At 41.9% G+C, this 22,500-nt stretch overlaps 1 protein-coding gene across 1 annotated transcript; it reads left to right on the plus strand.

The window, feature by feature from the left end:
* Positions 1–23: 23 nt before the first annotated feature.
* On the plus strand, positions 24–20,611 carry MTERF3 (mitochondrial transcription termination factor 3). Its single transcript, XM_048507487.1, has 8 exons — positions 24–177; positions 4,397–4,732; positions 6,433–6,585; positions 8,366–8,555; positions 17,059–17,206; positions 19,527–19,598; positions 19,895–20,056; positions 20,306–20,611. The coding sequence occupies exons 2-8, from the start codon at positions 4,411–4,413 to the stop codon at positions 20,498–20,500; spliced, it is 1,242 nt and encodes a 413-aa protein (XP_048363444.1). The 5' UTR covers positions 24–177; positions 4,397–4,410; the 3' UTR covers positions 20,501–20,611.
* The last annotated feature ends 1,889 nt before the right edge of the window (positions 20,612–22,500 follow it).

A 22,500-nucleotide genomic window follows, 5' to 3' on the forward strand; every position in this document is an offset into this window, starting at 1 on the left:
GGGGAGGCGCCGGCGTCGGACGGGAGAGGGTGGGCCTGCAAGGCCCAGCTCCGCCTTGAGCGCCTCTCCGCGCCTCGGGTGAGGCCTTCGGCGCCACAGGCCGCGCGGTTGGAGGCCGCGGTGCCTGCGGGGATTTAAACGGGCTCAGCGGGCTTTCCCTTGCCGCCCAGAGAACAGGTAACCGGGGCCCCTTTCCTGAATCTGCCTGCTGGAGGGTTTACACCGAACACGGCCCAGCCCCGGAATATATTAGTTCCTCGCCAGGCACAGCAGCTCCGTCCCCAGCGTTTTGCCGGCCCGTCTCTATGATTTCCGGGCCGTGGGGATGAATTGCCCCCGATGGAAGTCCCCAGCAGCGGAATAAAACAGGCCTCCTGAAGACTAACAGTTTTTGTTCCAGCATAAACGTCGCTGAGTTGATTCATTCTCATCTAAAGCTGACATTAAACTAGAATTCAAGACCCACAACGGGAGTGTGGTGAAGGTGCCAATCTCCAGGTGGTTATAACTAATACTGGTGGTTGTGAGTTTTTTGGGCTGTGTGGCCGTGGTCTGGTAGAGCTTGCTCCTAACGTTTCGCCTGCATCTGTGGGCGGCATCTTCACAGGTGTATCACGGAGGGAAGGCTGTTACACACTGTGTCCACCACATGCTGCTTCATGCGGTGTAAGTGGCACCTATGCTGGTCCAGGGAGGCTCTTGTAACACACTTCCCTCTGTGATACCCCTCTGAAGATGCCATCCACAGATGCAGGCAAAATGTTAGGAACAAGATCCACCAGACCACGGCCACACAGCCCGGAAAACCCACAACAACCAGTTGAGTCCAGCCGTGAAATCCTTCGACAATACATTATAACCAATACATGAGGTATAGTGGCACTGATGATTGTACGTCCCTTGAGGTATCAATCTAAGTTGTATGGGCACTGCGTGGACTTACTGCCATCTAGGGAAAATGTTTATTAAACTGCTTAAATTGTATTTTTATAATCTATGTAATTTATTGGTTTTAAAATTGTGCTTCAATATTGTGTGCGAGCCACCCTGAGCATCGGCTGAGCCACTGAGAGTGGGATATTAAATTGAATAAATAATAATCTCCAGATTCACAAGATCAGTTCCCTTAGAGAAAATGGAGGGTGGACTGTTATGGCATTATACCACAGAGGCCCTTTCCACTTTAACATTTCCAGGAATTTCCCATCCTGGCTTTGGCAACCCTAGGATGAGGAAAAGCCACAAAATGGGCCCCTTATTTTACAAGAACAGCGCAAGTTTAGAATTCATTAATGGTTATTCATTCATTTATTTGCTTTATAACCGGCCCTTTCCTGTAGGTTAGTTGACAAAGTAATTGTTCTGCATTCCTGGAGAAATCTTGTGTCTTGTCTGTAAGTAACCCTGCTTTTGTCACCTCTTTGAGTGTAGTACTGATGGTTTGTTCTAAGAACTTGGATTTAGCCAAAACCACTTGTAAATAGTAGTAGAGTGGAAAGGCCATGAAATGCACAAGGCAGTCTAAGATTGCAGGTACCCTTGTGGGTCCAAAAGTAAAATCCCCAAACAATAGCCCTGTAATACTTTTTATTAAGATCTACAGAACAGTACATAGGCTTTTACGTTCCTCAGAGTTCTTCAACAGGCTAAAATGGAAGGGGCGGGGGAGAGATTTATTTATTTATTTTTAGATTTATACTCCGCCCATTCCCGAAGGGCTCAGGGCGGCAACAACAAGATAAAACCAATACAATAAATATTTAAAATACAACTATATAACAAATCCACATTTCGTTGGCGACTTAATCCCCACTATCCCATAGGAGGCCACTAATAGTAAATCTCAGCCCAGCTGGCCCCTAAAAAACGCCCAGTAGAAGAGCTCCATCTTGCAGAACCTGCGGAAAGAACTCAAATCCCACAGGGCCCTGATCTCACTCAGGAGACCATTCCACCAGGTTGGGGCCAGGACCGAAAAGACCCTGGCCCTTGTCGAGGCCAGCTGGATATCCTTCAGGCTAGGGATTACCAGCAGGTTCTTCTCTGAAGAGTGGAGGGACCTGATTGGATGATATGGGGAAAGGCAGTCCCTAAGGTGTGTGGGTCCAAGACTGCTCACAGCCTTATAGGTCAAAACCAATACCTCAAAAATGACCCAGAACTCGATAGTCTCATATCATGATCCTAAAACGTCCACGCATTTTGTGTAGAATGCCAGTCAGCTATAAAAAGTATCAGATCACATCTTTACCCTTTAGGAAGATGAAAGGATAATGGTAGACTCCAATTACAAATATAGAAACCAGTGGTTAATCAAATGTCTCTAACACTTTTGTTGTATAAGAACATAAGAAAGAGTCTGCTGGATCAGATCAGAGTCCATGTAGTCCAGCACTCTGCTACTCGCAGTGGCCCACCAGGTGCCTTTAGGAGCTCACATGCAGGATGTGAAAGCAATGGCCTTCTACTACTGTTGCTCCCGAGCACCTGGTCTGCTAAGGCATAAGGTATAGCTGCCAAACATCGCAAACTTGACAGGAGGCCATTGTTGTGACATATCAAATCTCCTGATAAATTCTGACAGTGCAATTCGTGGAGGGGAAAGGGCTGTAGAACTGGTATGACCCTGGCACTGGCATTGCTGCTGTTTCATGCGGTATAAGTGGCACATATGCTGGTTCAGGAAGGCACTTACACTGGCACTGGGGAGCCACGTAACTTCCTATCACCCAGGCACGAATGCTGCCACTGTGGTGGCTTTGATGGGGGTGTTCCCAGGTGCAAAGGCTTCTTCAGGCCTTCTAGCCTGGGAAACCCCCATTTCCTGACATCAACTAACACCGTGGTGGCGAACCTGTGGCACTCCAGATGTTATGGACTACAATTCCCATCAGCCCCCGCCAGCATAGCCAATTGGCCATGCTGGCAGGGGCTGATGGGAATTGTAGTCCATAACATCTGGAGTGCCAAAGGTTCGCCACCACTGATTAGGCAGGTGAGGCTGGAAGGGACCTTTTCAATGTGGTAGGTATGTTTTCTTTTTCATTCCTGCATCTTTGCATGCCTCTCAGGAGGCGGCACAGCTCTGGTCACTGTCCACCATCCATCTGCTCCCCTCTCCCCATGGATTGGGCTGAAAATCAGTTTCAAATCAATACTGAACTGTTGTGGTAAATTGCTGGCATGTTCACATTCTGTACTGTTACTTCATCTACAAACATGATCCTGGTCTGCACAGACTATCAGAAATATAATCTGTGATGAGAGTACACACCCTTTACAGCTTTGTCATCACTCACAATCGCTTTGATTTGGAGAGAGAGAAAGTGTCTTCGTGTTACTAGAACTGCATGGCTCTACAATAGGTTAGCATATTCACAGCTGATTGAGGGCTGCTGTTCCTTAGTTCCTGTCCCTAAATTGCTTTTCCCTGCTTGAGATTCATTGATGAAATAGTATTGATGACTGCCAGCATCAACCTGAACTCCTCCAAGCAACAGTTTTACTTTCCAAAAACCTGTTGCATTATGTGCAGCCACAGGATGAGGGCACCATTTTATATCAGAAATCCATCTACTGTTGTCTTCACACTATCCAGAATACACCTCACAATCTATTGTCTGTAGCTAAGTGCTTGCTTACAGGTAGTCCCCTGATTTAAAACTACCATTACATCAGCCATGCTGTCGAGGATTCACTTGCTCATTCTCCCCTTTGCTATCTACATTCATAGAGCAAAATAATAAAAGAAGAAGAGTTTGGATTTATGCCCCTCATTTCATTGGATTTATATCCCCCAAGTTTTGCTTATGAATGTCACAGATTATACTTTAGATGTTTTGTTGCCATTTGTGTTCATTGTTAACATTTTTTCCTGTATTCCTACATGTATGGATAATGCATAATGTATACAGATTTGTCAACTGAAGACACATTGTTTGTATCTGATGATGTGGGCCATAATAAATCTGTTAGTTTTTTTCCATACCACAAGTCTCTTATTTTGTTTACATCTGTTAGTAATTTATTTATGGCACATCAACAGGCTGAGAAAGATAAATTCTATGCCTAATTAGAGGCTGCATAAAATCTCTCAAATAACAAACCAAATATAATGAGAGGAACATTGCAGCATTTTAAATAATGTTTTCTTCCAACTGTTCAGTGCAACATATTCTTAAGACATCTTACCAAGGTTTTATTGTTCCATATCTGCAGGGTTACCATATTTATGCCACAGAACTTTGGTTATTGCTTCAGAACTGTGCATAGTTAGCAACTGAAATAATATTGCAGAATGTTAGTGAATTTTCCTCTGTCCTTCTGTTCTATTACTTTTTCCATACAGTCTTTATGAACAATAAACATTTATCTTCAATTATCTTTTTTTTTACAGAATATCATTGTAAGATGACTTTAATAACTCGACAGATCTCTAGATGTTATTGCTTGGTGACGAAATGCAGTATCTTGAACAGTAGAGAATTGGGAAACCAATCAATCAAAACATGGACTTTTCCTCTAAAGCAACCGGGTTTGCCATTATTGTGGCATTACAGATATTTCTGTCAACCAATGTTAAAGAACTCTAGAACTCTACTTTTTGAGAACCTCATAAGATTCTGTAGTTCAAGCACTGCCCGAAATCCAAGTCCTGAAAATAATTCACTTTCTCTAGTTAATAAACAAACTGTCCCAAGATTATGTTCTGACTCCGAAGTGTTGGATGAAGGTAGGTAATGAGTAAAATGTTATATTTAAAACTTCTAGGCGTGGGAATTCTCATAAAACTGTGTCTAAAAATTGTATATTTATACAAAGTGCTTGGCCTGTTTGGATTATTGTTACTCAGTAGGTTGAAATACAGTTGTTTTAGAACCTTGTCTTAAAGATTCAGTATTGTCTGAGGGCTGATTCCCATATTTTTAGGAACTGGGCTGCAGAGGAAGCAGGGAGGCAAGAAACTTATCCTGCGGATGAAAATCGTTCCATCCATAGAAACTCTCTTGGATCCGAGCAATAGTGATCCATAGGTTTGCATAAGAAGATACATAAATGTTTTAAAGTGATTGTGCCAGTGATGAGAGCTGGCATGGTGAAGTGAGCACAATACTTATTCTGGAAAGATCCAGGTATAAATTTCTTGTGGCTCAGGAATGCTAGAACCAGCCATTCTCTCTTTGCCTAACTGCCTCACAAGTTGGCTGTAAAGATAAATTGTGGGGCAGGGGCATGTATGCTGTCCAGAGCTCCTTGGAGGAAGGACAGTAAAAAGAAAATGAATATATAAAATATCTGCCCAGGACGGCAGAAAGGGGTTACTGCAAACCAGTGTAAGTTCTGCAGGCTTTCCTGTGGTTTCTGTTGCCCAGTTGACACCATTCAGTTGCTGGTTTTGAAGAATAAAACCCTGCTCACAAGAAGCCCTTCTTTTTGTCCCATTGGGATCCCATGTCAAGAGACTGGAAGTGCTGTCTGGGAAGTAGTCTTTGTGTACCCTGAGTAACTGAAAGGAGGCTTTCTGGCTATCTGCTCCTCAACATCAGATCTCCCTAAGCTTTGTAACTTAGGTTTAATTTAGAGGTCTTTTGCCTCACCTTCTACCTGATGCTTTTAACTGGAGATGCTGAGAATTGGACATGGGACCTTCTGCAAGCCATTGTGATGCTGGAGTTAATAATGGGATGATAACTTGAGGAATTAAAAGCTTTTATTTAGAAAGATAATGGATGGCTGCATGTATTTTGAAAACATCGGACTGGAATGCAGAAGAGAGGGAAACACTGACTGAGACCAGTTCCTTAATACTTCTGTTGTGCCCCTCACCTTATAAAAGATGTTCCAGTATGCTTTAAACTGTTCCTTAGTTCAGTCTTCAATAACAAACCTAACTCTTATTTCTGCTCAAAACATCTCAATTTTTTTAGAGGAGCTTTGGATCGCTTTGCTTATGCTGACATTGATTTACTTTCCGTACTTCAGTGGGTTCATTTCCTCAGTGCCTTATTTTAAGACAGACATTCTTTTCCTCACTTTGCCATTAGAGGAGGGCAAGCTGAAGCATATGTTAAGCTGCTTGTCCAGTAAGCAGCAGAAATCAGTGATTGATATGGTGATTTGTGCATCAGTCAAGTCATTGCAAAACTGCTTAAAATTAGAGAATGTGCAGAAAGTTATACTGCATGGGACCCCAGGCCTGCAGCCGTGCTAAAATCACAATGTTTTTCACACATTGTCCTGAAAGTTCCTTTCCATCATGGCTAATTGTTCAACTGCTAGTTGCTAAGAATTAGAAATACATTTCACAGGCTGTGTGACAAGGAGGCTACCAACACTGCTAATGAGGTCTCCACCTTAAATAATGTTTTTAATTTATTCATGGACTCTGCCAATTTAGTTTTGTTTTTTCCTCCCATTTTAACGACCTTTCAGGATGGGAAGCGCCATCGCCTCCATCAGCCTTGGAGGAGATTTCAGAAGATGAAGCTGTTCGGATTGTATCTGAACCACCACTTCCTTTTGAATCCTTCACACTTCAGGATTATGTTGATCATTCAGAAACCCTGCAGAAGTTGGTGCTTCTAGGTAAGCACAATCGTATTGGAAGGCTCTATGACTGTCTTGGAAACTCTTCAGTAGACGCTCTGTCTCTTTGTATAATAGTGAGTTATAATTTCATAAGCACAGTAGTCTGATAGAAATGGTTCTGTGGGGGGCACAAGGCATGATGGATACAGTATGGAATATAGTCTGCTGCTTGTCTAGTGGCTCAAATGTAAGCCTTCCTTAAGATGGAGAGGGGAGTAAGTGCTGTAAAGGCATCTATCACATTTTCCAAATGTACAAAACCCCTTTAATTACAGTGTCATGTGTTCATGAGTGCAAGCAGCCTAAATAGCTCAGCTTAGCCCAGCCTTGTCAGAACTTGGGAGTTAAATAGGATTGGTCGTGGCCAGTACTTGGATGGGATTCCACCAGGGAAGGTGGGAGTTGTTATGCAGAGGGCAATGACAAACCACCTCTGCTCATTCTCTTGCCAGGAATACCCCATGGACAAGGTGGCCATGATCTAGTTTCAGTGTAAAGAATCCATGAACAAGTCAAGATAGATACTGCTTTGAACGGTTTGAGATGTTGTTTTTTATCAGTAATCCTTAAGGTTTATATTTTAAGATGTGCGGGGGAATTGTAGTTGAATGGATAGGTGCTGGTGATTAGTAGCCTTCTGCTAGAAGGCTTCTGAAGAGTAGAACGGATACATCTGAGCTGTCCAGGCCTTAGATTCGTGTAAATACAAAATTAACATCTGAAGCACCCTTTGGGTTTTTGCTTACCTTTAGCATCATAGCAACACCGCTGTTGTGGGTATCATTTAGTAAGATCAGAGATCCAAGGCTCTTTGCAGTGAGACGTAAGGCAACATACACTGCAGTTCCTTCTTGTGCTGCTACTGTTCCAGTGTGGACTTTCATACATGACTTCAGTCTGCTGAAGTTACCACATGGGACAGACAGAAGCCATGCTGCAGTGGATTCCATGCTTCTAGGTACCATTGGAAGGTGTACCAGTGTATAGTTGGAGAGACTGACTGAAAATGTTTCATGCTCTGGGTGTTGCAGACTTTCTCAGTGGGACTCTCCTCTTGCTTGGAGAAGAAAAGAAGCCTAGCTCTGAAAATCTTCACTAGTTCAAGAAAGATTTGTCAAAGGTGGAGACAAAGCAGAAGATAAAGTATTAAAGTCTGGAATGTGAAGTGATTCAAAGACCAAAACAGAGGAAAGAATCTAGTGCCTTCCTCAGAACTGGCGGTTTCTTTTGCTAGTGATGACCAAGGCTTGCAGTGCAAACTTGGCAGTTTTAAGTTGCAATTCTGCACGTAGCTGAAGTTGCTTTTGCCCTTGATTCCAGTAGAACGTCAGGAGACTAACCGCAGAGTCCTATTCCATCCTAAATCAATGGGTTTAAGCTGGAGTAACTTTGCATCAGATTGCCCTGAAAGTGCAGGATTAGAATAATGATTTCCTGCACAAAAATTTATATGTGCCAGATTGCTGAGGACCCTTCCCAATTTCTTGAAAATTATCTCTTCAGATTTTGAAGAGTTCAGTGTGAGTGGTAAAGAGCATTTGACTGTGGCTGACAATTATATTGATTGTAGACTAGAATTGTTACAACTTCTGTCTTGATTTTTTTTTTGGTCATTCTGAATGTATATTCTGATTCTCAACTAGTTAGAGAATGCTGGCTGTAGTCCAGAATATGCATCAAAAACTGTATACAGAATTCAGTAGTTATTTACAAATGCTCGGGCCATCAACAAACCCAAAGTCTTGACAGGTTGTATTTTCTGATAAATTTATTGCAGGAGTTGATTTGTCTAAAGTGGAAAAACGTCCAGGTGCGGCTCAGTTTCTTCTGAAGTTAGACTTTGAAAAAGATATTGCCAAAGTACTCCTGTTTCTTAAAGATGTTGGTGTGGAAGGTCATCAGCTTGGGGCAATCCTCACTAGAAACCCTTATCTTCTTAGAGAAGACGTGGAAGATTTGGAGACCAGGTATAGTGACTCCTGTAAACAGCAATGAAAAACATTGGCCATTTAGAGTATGATCTTTATTTTTCAATTTTTTTTCACCTGAAATGTTTTATTATCCTAAAAGGATTTTATATACAGGCTCCTGAAGCTGCCTGCAGTCATATTTTATTTTGGGAGGGCACTGAGAGCCAGCGTGGTGTGGTGGTTAAGAGCAGGAGAATTTTAATCTGGAGAACCAGGTTTGATTTCCTCCACCTGAGTGGCGCAGACTTATCTAGTGAACCAGATATGTTTCCGCACTTCTACATTCCTGCTGGGTGACCTTGGGCTAGTCACAGTTCTTTGGAACTCTCTCAGCCCCACCTACCTCACAAGGTGTCTGTTGTGGAAAGAGGAAGGGAAAGGAGCTTGTAAGCCACCTTGAGTCTCCTTACAGGAGAGAAAGGTGGGATATAAATCCAAACTCCTCCTCCTCCTCCTCTTCTTCCTCCTTCTTCATTGTTGTTTACCCTAGTGTGCTGTTTTAAGTGTTCAGCATAGACAAATGCAATATAAGCTCAGAAGCAGGCTGGATTCTGTTCATTATTGCGCATGATTATTTCCCAACGGAGTCCAGCATGAACAGATTCTGTATTTATCTTTTCTGCTTTTTGCTTTTCTTGAGACTTTTCCTGAGGTTGGGTAGGGAAGGAGATTTCTAAGGCATTGTGACTTCATGAGATTGGAGCACAGTGTTTGTTTTGGTTAATGCCTCTCTGAACACAGTAAGTGCCAAAGGAGTTTGACTTTGCTGGTATAACTTTCAAGCTGATGGTAATCTGTCTGAAGGAGGGAGAATCCAGTCATCCTGTCCGCGAAACCAGATGTAGGAGCAACTACATGAAAACTTAAAAGCCGGAAGTCTTTTGCTGGAAGTATTCTTGGAGCCTGTTGGACATAGCAAAGCCAGAAAAACAAACAGAACAAATAGTGTGGCAGAGAATGCATTTCGCTTGCCTCACCCTTTCGCTTAAATGTTTAGTGTTTAATCAGCAGTTTAGACAAACAAAAACACCTTTCCTGTACTGTTAAAAGAAAGGTGGGGTATCCTAATCACAATGCCATTAAAAGGAGCATAGATCTGTTTATTTTCATGGAGGCATGGACCTATTTGTGCAGTATTAAGACAGACCTTCTCGCAATTGTCTTAGAGAAAATGCAGAGCTGAGTCAAATAAAAAGGATTATTCCAGACAAAGCTGCATAATTCTGTTCATCTAAACTAAGGGTGGCCAACCTATGGGGCTCCAGATGTTCATGGACTACAATTCCCATCAGCCCCTGCCAACATGGCCAATTACTGGCAGGGACTGATGGGAATTGTAGTCCATGAACATCTGGAACACCATAGGTTGGCCACCCCGATCTAAGCCTTACACAATAACCTACTCAGAAAATCTGCCACAGAAAAATACCTGCCCATAAACTAGGTAATCCATCCCTAATATCGAATGTAATCAGCAGGAATATTGGGATTACGAATGGAATGGCTTTAGTTTCTAGGCAGGGAATAGGCATATTTACTTGCCCAGTGTGGTGTGATATTTTTGTGTTGCAGGAAGACGTATTCACTTCTGTGACCTACTAAATTATTGGAATTACAGGTTCAGGGTCACTTCCTATTTAAAGTTGGCTCCTTTTAAGTACTTGATACTAGACCTGAACAATGTTTGCCTGCACCCAGTTTATATTTTGATTTGATGCAATTGATGAAAGCACTAGCACAGCTTGTTCTGTTGTTTCTTTTGCAAAAGCAGCATAATTTCATGCAGGTCATCAAATTTTGTGATGAGGTGCTGAAGCAGAAGTAGACAGGGCATGTCCAAAGCATGTATAAGTTGTGCAGCACAATGACAAGTATGGCAGTTTGGAAGCATGATGTGTCTGCTCATTGTTAGACTTGTGATTGAAACATCAAGAGGACATGCAGCTTAGTCCTATGCGACTCATTCCTGAGTTCTGTGGAGGTTTCCCCCAAGCATGTATGTATGGGACTTTTATTCATACCCTGACTTATCCTGTGGGCTCTGAAGACCTTATGGCAACTTCAACGATTTATCTCTGTGGCTAAAAGGGGCACAATCTGATGACAAAACAATAATGGGTTCCTCTCAGGGATGGAGCGAGGGGGAAGTGTGTCCGGTGCGCACCCTGTGCCCCTCCAAGCCCCCAGAACGCCTCCGCAGGGGTGTGCGCCCGGTGCGTCACGTGTGCCCCGCCCCTTGGTGCTACGCCTCTTGTTCCTCTGATCAATATTTTACTCTATTAGTCCCTTTTTCTCAAACTGCAGCACTTTCACGGCATAATCTTAGTTCTATTCCATCCATCTCCTTTCTTCTGCTCCCTCTTTAGCAACCCTGCCCCTACACACACAACATCTTTTGGCAAGCTTTATTGGGTCCTCAAATAGCTGCTGCTTGCTGGTCTCAGTTGGTGAAGGAGCTGACTGGAGGGGCTCTTTGTCACACTTGTTTCTCTGCGCATTCCACTCACCAGACAGTTGGCAAATTAGATTGCAGCCTCTGTCATCTTCCATGCAAAATATTTTGCCTTAGGGTTGATTTAAAACTAGTCTAATAACAATATGGAGTCCAATTTCTGTAATAAAACTTCAGAAGATTTTTAAAAATTACCTCCATTATTCCTCATCCTAGCATGGCCAATTGGCCATGCTGGCAGGGGCTGATGGGAATTGTGGTCCATGAACATCTGGAGTGCCATAGGTTCGCCATCACGGCAATAGGGGATCCAAAGTGGATTTCATCATTCTCTCCGTCAGTTTTTTCCTCACAACAACTCTGCAAGATGGGTTAGGTTCAGAGTTGTGACTGGCCCAAGGTCATCCAGTGAGTCTCCATGGCAGAATGGGGAATCAAACATGGATTGCCCAGATTGGTAGATTGGTAGACTATACTGAGAGAGGGGCCTGCAAAGTCACTCAGCATGCTTTCTGGAAGTCTTTCACTCTTTCCAGTGCACCACACTGGCTCTGAGTATATATGTTCTAGACACTGAGGGGTGATTCAGATAAAGTTTTCCTCCCAAGAGTCTTTCAACTCAGAAATGGGTCTTCAGCTGCCCCGTTCTCTTTACCTCAAGGTACAGATATTAGGTCATCCAGGAAGTTGCCACTGCTGCTTGAGTGTGCGGTTTCCTTGATGCTACAGACATTTCAGTGAAAGTATTTTCGGAGCAGAAGATGTCCCCTAGGTGGGTTTGTTTTGCACTGAGTTTCCAGCTTGCTAGAAAATAGCAGAGGGTCTTCCAAGCTCTTAAGTCAGGTAAAATATACTCCTTGTATTGTCAAAGGCTTTCATGACTGGAATGGATCGGCTGTTGTGGATTTTCTGGGCTGTGTTGCCATGGTCTGGTAGTGTTTGTTCCTAACACTTTGCCCACATCTATGGCTTTCACATTTGCAATCACATTCGCACCACAATTGCAACTGCAAATTAACTCTACCCAGACACATGCAAATTCGCCCCGTCCCCTGTGCGGTGGACAAAACATGTACCCCACCACACAATCACTCCACACTGTGCCACCGATAGAAACACATCTTACCATGACATGCCTCTGAAAATGCCAGCCATAACTGCAGGCAAAACATTAGGAGCAAAAACTGCCAGATTGCAGCCACACAGTCTGGAAAACCCACAACAGCCAAAATACACTCCCTTAAATAAGCAGTAATCCACTCCTTAGAGGAATCCGAGCTCCAGATGGAAAGAATTGTTGAGTGCTGAAGGGCTGTTCCCTCACATAAATGTGATTAATGGCAGAATTATTTACATGTTGTGTATGTGTCATCTTAGGTGGAGATAGTGACAAGGGGAGCAGCTTGGAAATGGGATATAGATAAATTATCTTTGCCTAAATACTTCTGTACAAATTGAGACAATATGGGTAATTTCTTTGCCTGGAATGTCTTGCTGCTTTGAATCTTCAGTGCCAGAGAACACAACATCCATTTCAATAAATATGGCATTTATTACTTCAGAGAAACATTGCAAAACTCAATACTCCAATGCTTAAAACTTAAAACTCCAATGCTCATAACTGTTCTGAAAGTTGTGAAATATCCCTTCGATGGCTTTACTAAAACTGTTTATTTTCAAGTATTACTGATTGTTGTTAAAGTGCTTTTATTTGTAACAAAAGTCTGCTTACTGTTGTCTAGCAATGAAGTGGGTCAGAAGAATAAGAGTTTACCTGATATGTGTTCAAACCAAAACTGAAAATATTTTAACGTTGGCTAAAGACAGGGACCAGGAAAAGCCTGTTAGCCATCTGTTTTGCATAATTACTGAGACTTGTACTTTTTAATTGAAAACAAATTGGAATGTTTGTCATTTTTCCTATTCCTAGGAAGAAAATGTTATTTCCTCATTAATCTGCTTCCGATTAGTTGATTCTTCATTACTCCCTCTGTATCATGGTAGGAGAAGTCCATCAGTAGTTACTGGCTTAAAGACAACCTCCACATCTAGAAACAATGAATCTTTGAACGTGTTAACCTCTGTGCCCTGATGGTTGGCTCTACCAGGCAACTGTTTGGCTACTGTGCAGGATAGAATGCTGAATTAGACAAACAGCTGGTCTCAACCAGCACAGTGTAGAATGACTTACTTGCCAAAAGCTACAAAATGGATCCATACTCAACTGGAACTTTGGGCACTGTTTTGTTTTGTTGGGGTCCAGGCACAGCACTGTACCCAAAACCCATGGTGCTTAGACCAGTAATTCTCAACCTTCCGAATGCTGCAACCCTTTAATACAGTTCCTCATGTTGTGGTGACCCCCAACCCTAACATTTATCCATTTTACAGATGGAGAACACTGATGCAGAGAGTCTTAGGCGACCCCTGTGTAAGGGTCGTTAGACTCCCAAAGGGGTCCTGACCCCCAGGTTGAGAACCACTGGCTTAGACCAAGAACAGTTACAAAATAGCGTGTAATAGTGTAACACTTAGTTTGAGGAAGCTGAGCTATCAGTTCAGCTATTATTTTAATTTTGTTTGATGACACAGCTGCCAGTTCTTTAGCTGGTTGTTGGCCTTTCATTACAATTCGAGCTTCACCCAGAGGCTTAGGATATACTATTCACATGGACCCCAGCAGGGCTGTCTTTTGAATCTGACAGATGTTGATTTTGTCAATTTGAAGGTGTTTCAAGTGCAGCCCTAGTGTTTTTGGAATGGCGTCCAGGGTGCCGATTATTACTGGAACTTCCATAGTTTCTGAATCTCGATTTTCAAATCATGATATTTAGTGACCTTCTCATGTTCTTTTTCATTGACCCTGCTATCCCTCGCCATTGCTATGTCGATGATGGTCACTTGCTTATCCTGTTTAATATCACAGCTGCCAGTTCTTTAGCTGGTTGTTGACCTTTCATTACAGTTCGAGCCCCACCCAGAGGCCTGGGATATTGTAATGTATTGACTTAGCATTCATGTGGATCCCAGCAGTTGTAATGTATTGACTTAGCATTCATGTGGATCCCACCTTTTGAATCTGACAGATGTTGATTTTGTCAGTTTGAAGGTGTTTCAAGTGCGCCCTAGTGTTTTCGGAATGGTGCCCAGGGTGCTGATTACCACTGGGATGACCTCAGCTGGTTTGTCCCATAGTCACTGAATCTCAGTCTTCAAATCATGATATATAGTGACCTTCTCGTGTTCTTTTTTATTGATCCTGCTGTCACCAGGTATTTCTATGTCAATGATGGTCACTTTCTCATCTGCAATCACTGTGATGGCTGGTGTGTTATGTACCAACACTTTGTCCATTTGGATTCAAAAGTCCCACAAGATTTTGACCTTCTCGCTTTTCAAAACTTTATCTGGATGATGTTCCCACCAGTTTTTAATCAATCACCACTATCTCTAAGAGTGCAATGTCATCACTAGCCTAAATACTAAGAAAGACACACGTTGCACTCTGGCTGTATCCAATCTTATATATTGATCTTACATATAATTGATCAACTTAACACTTCTATTTGTATTTACATTTCCTCCATTTCTCTGACAGAGTTCTTCAAGATACAGTATAAGTCTTCCAACACTTATAACTAAACATAAATAAACACTTAGTCCATTCAATTCCTGCCGATTCTTTTTTCAGAGACAAAGCTTCAGTTTCATATAGTCCATATTCCAATTCTGTAGGTTCTACATAAAAAACGTTTCGCGCGTAGAGAACGTTTTTTGTGCGTCTTCCTCAGTATGTTAGTATGTTCAATCACACTTCCAACAATTCTTTGAAGCTTCTAATGGGTATATCTGCAATTAAAGTTACACATATACGTCTATACTGAAATCAGAATTGCACATGTACATCGATCTTTCTTGCACCAGTACATTTCTCAATTAATCTTTTATTTTTATTACTCACTGGCTCTCTATTATGAGTTGCCCCAATCACCCTTCCAACAATTCTTGTTGTGATCTCACCAGTTTTTAGCCATCCTGATGTTATAAGTCTTGTATAAATTCCCATGGATCATCTTGGCCACCGAGTTGTGCCTCTGTTTGTACTCAGTTTGGGTGATCTTTTTGCAGCAGCTGAGTGCGTGATCTACAGTTTTTTGTCAGCTTCCTTTCACAACCTTCACTTTGCATTATCTGAGGATTTTTGGATTCTGACCTTGATAGTAATTGCCTGCTCTTGAGCAGCTAAAATCAGTGATTAAGAACTTTTTCAAAGTTCCAGTTGTTACCACAGCCAGATTTTGCTATGTCAAGAATGGTCACTTCCTCCTCCTCCTCCTCCTCCTCCTCCTCCTCCTCCTCCTCCTCCTCCTCGTTCTTGTTCTTGTTCTTCTTCTTCTTCTTCTTCTTCTTCTTCTTCTTCTTCTTCTTCTTCTTCTTCTTCTTCTTCTTCTTCTTCGGCTGCCTTTCTCACTGGGATTCAAAGCGTATGGTGGTGATCTGTACCCTAGAAATGGATGTTTATGGTAACATATGTTCTTTGTCCTATTTCAGTGTGGGGTTGTTTTTTTTTTTGCTGTTCTTGTGCAGAATCCTGTTCCAAGGAGCCTGTGTAGGTGTATTTCCTGGTAGAGCAATATTAATAAGCAAAGCTGCCAAAAGGAAGGGTGGAAAAGTCTGCAGGTATGACAAAAGCAAAAGCAAAACCCCCTGCCCAAAGCAAAAACACTCCAGCCCAAAACATTAAGAAGATTAATTATTTCATAAAAATTGTAAGAATGAATGGATGCCATTGCTAATACAATATCAAACAAGCTTTGTAGTTTCAAAGCTGTAATTAATTTTTCCCCTCCAGGTGATTATCCCTAGGATTTGTATGAGAGGGTGCATTTATGTTGTATTGATTTGTAAACCCAGAGGTGGGGGAAATAAAACCACAAACATTTACACTAATTCAAATAGAGGGAGGTGTGTGTGTTTGTGTGTGTGTGTGTGTGTGTGTGTGTGTGTGTGTGTGTGTGTGTGTGTGTGTGTGTGTGTGTGTGTGTCAAATGAATGCAAACCAAATCGATGCTAAATTTTTTAGATATCACCAAGTAAGAGGAGGAAATAGAACCACCAGTATGGTATGAAACAAACCAATAATTCAAATGGCGAGGTTTCCCAGTGATATCCTTGGATGAAAATCATTATGCTGAAATAGATGAGTTGATAACCATTTATTTGGCATATAATTTACAGTTCTTTAGTGTGCTAAAATTAGTGTGACAACAGTTTGGGAGGTAGTTGTTCAATTTAAACAATATAAGCAAAATGTAAGCAAAATACAAGCCACGTTGTGTTTAAATTTTGCAGGTATTATCCTAATAAAATAATTTGCACATAAAACTTTGAATTTGTTTGATGGTAATGTTTAAACCACACTTAATTCACCCCCCTCCACCCACCCCTGGCGCAAGTATTCCAGTTCAGGCATTTGTTGCTAATAGGGTAGAAAATTGACATGGAGAAATTTTTAAGTGTTATTAAATACGTCAAAATAAACATGCTAAATATGACCATGCTCCACTTTTTTCTGAAAAACTGCATCATTGGGAGCAAGGAAAATACAGATCTTTAGGATTGTTGCCTTGACTACTCTGTGGTTTTTTTTTTTTAAGAAAGAGACCTTTCAGTTCTTTAAATCTCTTATTTAAAATCAACTTTCAATTGTAGAAGTGGTCATGTTTTACTGTTTTCTTTGGGGATAGGAATATTATTCCTCTGAGCTAGTACTGACTTTTTTTATTTAAATACAGCTGGAAATCATTACAATCATTCTTAATGTTTTGGGCTGGAGTGTTTATTTTTCCTTTCTCATTAAGGCAGGGGTTTTTGCTTTTGTCATACCTGCAGACTTTTCCACCCTTCCTTTTGGCAGCTTTGCTTGTTAATATTGCTCCACATCTGTCAATTTGATTGACGCTGTTTAGGAATTGCCACAGCTGGAGAAGTGATGGCCATTTTATTTTCTTAATTTTCTTTTGGATTTTTTCCCCCCTTTTCTTCCAGGGTGGCTTATCTGACATCAAAAAAATTCAGCAAGGAGGCCATTGCACGGCTTGTCTCGGCGGCTCCATATTTACTTCTCTTCTCTGTGGAAAGGTTGGATAATAGGCTTGGTTTCTTCCAAAAAGAACTTGGATTGAATGTGAAAAAGGTACCCTTATTATTCCACTTTGGTTATTTAGTTTTCTCTGTTTTGAAGATTACCAAACACAGGAGTGGGTTTGAATTCATAAAGAACAAAACAAGGTCCCCAAGCAGTTAAGAATCCTTAGTAATCTGGGGGCAAAAAAATCTCCGTTTCCAAAGGCTGTTTTCATCTTAGAAAAGTATTTGAGGCCAGGAGGATAGTGCAGCCTCATTCATCTAGATGCCCAAGAGACATCCAGGACGTTCGGTATTATGGTGAAGGATTTTGTCATCTGTTCTGTTGAGTAAAACAGATCTTACAAGGAGCAGCAGTGGCGTAGTGGTTAAGAGCAGGTGTACTCTAATCTGGAGGAACTGGGTTTGATTCCCTGCTCTGCCGCCTGAGCTGTGGAGGCTTATCTGGGGAATTAGCTCTCTCAGCCCCACCCACCTCACAGGGTGTTTGCTGGGAGGGGGGAAGGGAAAGGAGTTTGTAAGCCCCTTTGAGTCGCCTTTCAGGAGAGAAAGGGGGGATACAAATCCAACTCTTCTGCTGCTGCTGCTGCTGCCGCCATGGTTTGGAATTTCAGGTGTGCAGAAAAATAATTGCTTACAAATTAAAAAACAAAGCAATGCAATGTAGTTAAAAGAGATTGTCTTTTTGCCCACTGAGCGGGCATGGATTGTTGAGCGTTGTTAATATCAGGCAAAACAGAAGGGAAATCACTGGGGCAGTTGACCTGACCAGGCTCCTAAAAGTTTTAAAATATCCTCGAAGAGGGAATGTGTTTAATATTCCCCTCTCTTTCGGATACTACATGTTTTTAAGGCTCTGCCATCTTTGAAGCTAAGCATTTTGGCGTAAGATGAGCAGGTGTCTACTTACCAAACCTCAAAATTCAGTGTAATGAAGACTTTGTTTGTAGTTTTGGGTTGCTGATGCTCTAGAAAGCAGCATATTTAGTTCTGGAGCTCAGGAGGCAGGAAGATAACCCCATTATTCCTCACAGGCCCCCAATTTGTGCAGATATAATACCCATATAAGGAAAAAGTTTGTGTGAAGTGATTTTGATACCAAACCTGCTTCCAAAGCGGTGTTTTGCACCTCCTTTGTTTCCTTATGTTGTGTGTGTGTGTGTTTGTGTTTTTATTTGGAGCACCCACATGATGACATCCTCTGTCCTGTTTCCATGATATCACACTTCACTATGATTGTTCCCAAACCTGGTTGAGTGTGGTATTGTTGGAAAAATCAGTCTGTGTGCTTTCGGATGTATCTGTGTTACAGGCCCCATTTGCATTTTCCTTGCATCATTTGCCCTGCATTGTCCCTCATAGATTCCCTCCCTCCATGAACACACCTGTGACAGCGTTTTTTCAGCCCTTTAAATAATTATAAATTACAGATTCGTACAACGAATCAATTCCCAACTTTTCTGTTTTTTTAAAAAAACTAGCCCTTTTTATTGCAGGGTTAGGTAGGGGTGTACATTTCTTCTTATAGACTTCCTTTTTTACATGAAAGCTTTGAACTAAAACATTGTTATGGCAGATCACTACAGAGGTACAGTTATTAAATTTTTTAAAGCCCTCCCAAGCAATGGCAGCCACAGGGGAATGGCAGCCAATTGCTTGGGATGAGAGCAATGGCAGCCACAGTGGGCTGAGGCAAGGAAAGTGCAGGGGAACTCCCACTGGGATGCTCCATTCTCCCTGTGAGTGCCTTTGCATTCACAGCAGCAACAGGAGCTAAGAGGAGAATAGTCTTTGTGTTTGGAAGCATCCTGAGAAACAATGCCCTACCCATGAGCCCCCACTGAATAAAAGAAAAAACCAATTCCTGATAGGGCACATGTATTTATTTTACTGTGTCTTTAGAAGCTGATGTGTGCATATAATTACATTAAAGTAGACAGCATCTTCATAGGTGATAAATACTACTCCGTGTAGGGAAAATGTTTACACAGTGTGGTGAAGTGTCACCTGTCAAGTGTTCCTTGTGTGTGTATGTAAAGTGCCGTCATATCACAGTAGTTTTATGGCGATCTCAGAGGGGCTTTCAAGGCAGGTGATTAAGCAGAGGTGGTTTGCCATTATCCTTCTCCTGCAAAGCCTTCCTTGGTGGCCTCCCTTCCAAGTACCAACCCTGCTTAGCTACTGAGGTTACACTATACCGCTGCACATCCCCAAGAGCCCCTTGTATATTCAATAAAAAGTAAGCTTTCTAAAGTTTCTATATAGAAAATAATTCAGTAAAGAAGATTAAGAACAGATTTATTTTACCTCAAAGAGATGTTACTTAATACTGATCACATCAACATTTTTGCCTTGTGTTTAAATTACAGACCAGAGATTTAATAACTCGTCTTCCAAGGTTACTGACAGGCAGCCTTGAACCTATTAAAGAAAATCTAAAGGTAAGTCTGCCATTGTAAGACCAGGGCTTTAAGAGACCTTAGTCATTCCACTGTGAAAAGGTAGTGTTTTAGTTTTTATTCTGTACAGAAACTGTCCTGCATTCTTGGGTGGCAGAAAGGACTTTACAAGCAGTTTGTTTCATTTTGTGATTGTGTCAGAAGTTTACTGTATGCCAATCTGGAAATCCACACCCCCTCCCCATATTTAATTTTCAATCTTTAATGTAGCCAGAGTACATCCCGAAGGTGTTCCAAAGTGTACGAATAGATTTCTGTGTGGTTGTTCTTTTTTTCAGGTGTTTGAACTTGAACTTGGCTTTAGTCAGAATGAAATTAGGCACATTGCATACAGAATCCCCAAGACTCTGGGACTAAGCAAAAGGAAGCTAACACATACATTTGATTTCTTGCACAACATGATGGGCATTCCACATGGCGTCATTGTTCATTTCCCTCAGGTAAGACTCTTCAGTATTATCTAATGCACTACAGTCATTACTGCAAAAAGTGTCAAACTTGAATTAAGGGACCAGTACCACAGGCAAAATTATGTAGCCATCCATTTGTATATAACATATGCAGGTGTTTTAACGCATTTTTAAAATGTTTATTACCTTTACCTGCCTCATAAAATTAGTTGTAAATGTGTTTCAACAATATAAATTGTTAGCTTGACATTCATTTTTGTTTGTTTGTTTAATTTGCAGGTTTTTAATTCTAGCCTATTACGAATCAAAGAAAGGCATTTGTTTCTTAAATTCCTGGGAAGAGCACAGTATGATCCAAAGCAACCCAGCTACGTCGCCCTGGACAAGCTAGTATCCCTGTCTAATGACATATTCTGTGTAGAAGTTGCCAAGACATCCATACAGGACTTCCACACATTTTTGAAAACACTGTAAAATAACATGTCTCCAAAGAAACTTAACAGTTATAAAATAAATGGGGCGTTTTTCTAACTGTTTTTTTAAACAACATTAATGAACCATGAATAAAAATGAGATACCATTTTATATTTTTTAAAATGTACAGCCTGAGTTGAAAGCATGAGATCACAACTTGTGTCTAGGTGCTGAGTTTATATAAGACAAGGTTATTGTTCAACACCTCGGTCTAAGAACAGGGGTGTGAAATAAAGAAACCACCTAGGACAGGTGCAGCAACAGGTTGTGAGATCACATCAAGAAATGTGGCATTGTAAATCATGAAGAGGAATTGCTTCCTTTCTTACTTGGTTTGTAACAGATGTCAGTCTTGCTCAGACTTCGCCAGTGAAGTGTAGCTATGTCAGATCCGTGGCAGACCATTGCTAACAGTGGTGAGATTTTCCTGTCCTAAGCATGCTGGGCTTTGTACAGTCCAGGCTCCTCACCCCAACCATTTTCTACTATTGTAAGGACCACACCTCAGAGCCAAGTATATTTTGCACAGCTTTCTGCACTGTAGTCACAAAACTTGCCACGTAGCATAAAAACTGGATTCTTGAGTGCTGGTACAGAGTGTCTGCTTTTATGTTCATGAGTTTTTGTACTGAGTTCTTGTATATTCTTGAGTTTTTGTACTGAGTCGTAGTTACTAGTAGTACATAGGCAGGGTCTGCTGAAGTCCCAGATACCAAAAGGGCTCTTGATTTCAAGTGGACATTGGGCTAGGCTGTTACTTTGACTCTCTGGAACATAGATCCCCCAAGGTGGTGTCTATGGGCACCACAGCAACTGCCAGTACATTTCCTGGGTGCCCACCAAGTATTTTTAGCAAGTGAGAACAATTGGGTAAGCTCTTGCCCAACAAGGCTTCTGATTAGCCATTGGAAATGTGATAGGCTGTGTAGTTTTTTGGAAGTAGCTACTACTGCAACACAAGAATCTTCTCTGTGAGACTAAAGATAAGTTACAGCAACCATTTTATGGCTGCTATGCCTCCCACACTGCTGTTTTGTGGAAGCCATTTTTTGGCTCTGTCCACCACACTGATATGGTGCTCTGTGCTGCATCGGAGCATGCTGGGAGGCCGTGGCAGCTGCCCGCCAGCAAATTTGCTCCTCCACCAGAGTAAGTGTTCCAGCAGTGGTGCAAATTTGCTCCTCCACCAGAGTATGTTCCAGCAGTGGTGCAGTGCCAACGGGGCTGGGGTGGAGAGCATGGCAGCCCTGGGCGGGAGGCAGATGGGAGGGGGGGGGCAATGGCCAGGCGTGTGGGGGGGGGTGGGGCAGATGGATTTTGCCACCACGGAGATGCGTCGTTGCCCCCAGGCACAATTCCCCCTCACTCCGCCTCTGTTCCAGGGAGGGCATATCTGCCAGCGTAGGGCCTGGCCACCTCAACTCCTTTCAGCCCCCTCTCCCCGACTCTGTATTGGGCTGTACATAATATTTCACTTCAGCACTGCAGTTTAATTGGACTCAGTTTACTTACACATAACAATATGATTTATTTTGGAGTTAAGACAAAAACCCCATGTAATGGTGTATGCAGATGCTCAGTCATTCTTTAGAAGCTGCTAGTCTATACCTAACAAATTTTCTATTCGGTTATTATACAACATGCTTTCTGGGCAGGACAGAGTGTGCTTTCCAATCTAGTTTTATGCTGTATACGCTGCATTATTTTGAATCCTTAAAAGTTGATCCAGATTGGAACTGGATGGTCACAGGATTCCTTGTTTGATTTGCGATAAACGCTTTGCATTATTTGAGCACGCAGCATATCTGCATGCAGGTGAAGATATCCATATTTAGCTGAGTGCTGGTTTTGGGTTGGGAAGCAGTTTGAAGCAGCAATTCAGCTTTGCTGCCACCTCATATACAGGGTGAGTTGATGTTTATTGCTGAAAATCTAAAACAGTCCCACACAAAATTATCAGATGTGACGTGGAGTTCAGTTACCTCTGCATCATTTCTAGC

Source organism: Sphaerodactylus townsendi, linkage group LG09, assembly GCF_021028975.2.
Source record: "Sphaerodactylus townsendi isolate TG3544 linkage group LG09, MPM_Stown_v2.3, whole genome shotgun sequence".
In the NCBI taxonomy this organism is placed as follows: domain Eukaryota; kingdom Metazoa; phylum Chordata; class Lepidosauria; order Squamata; family Sphaerodactylidae; genus Sphaerodactylus; species Sphaerodactylus townsendi.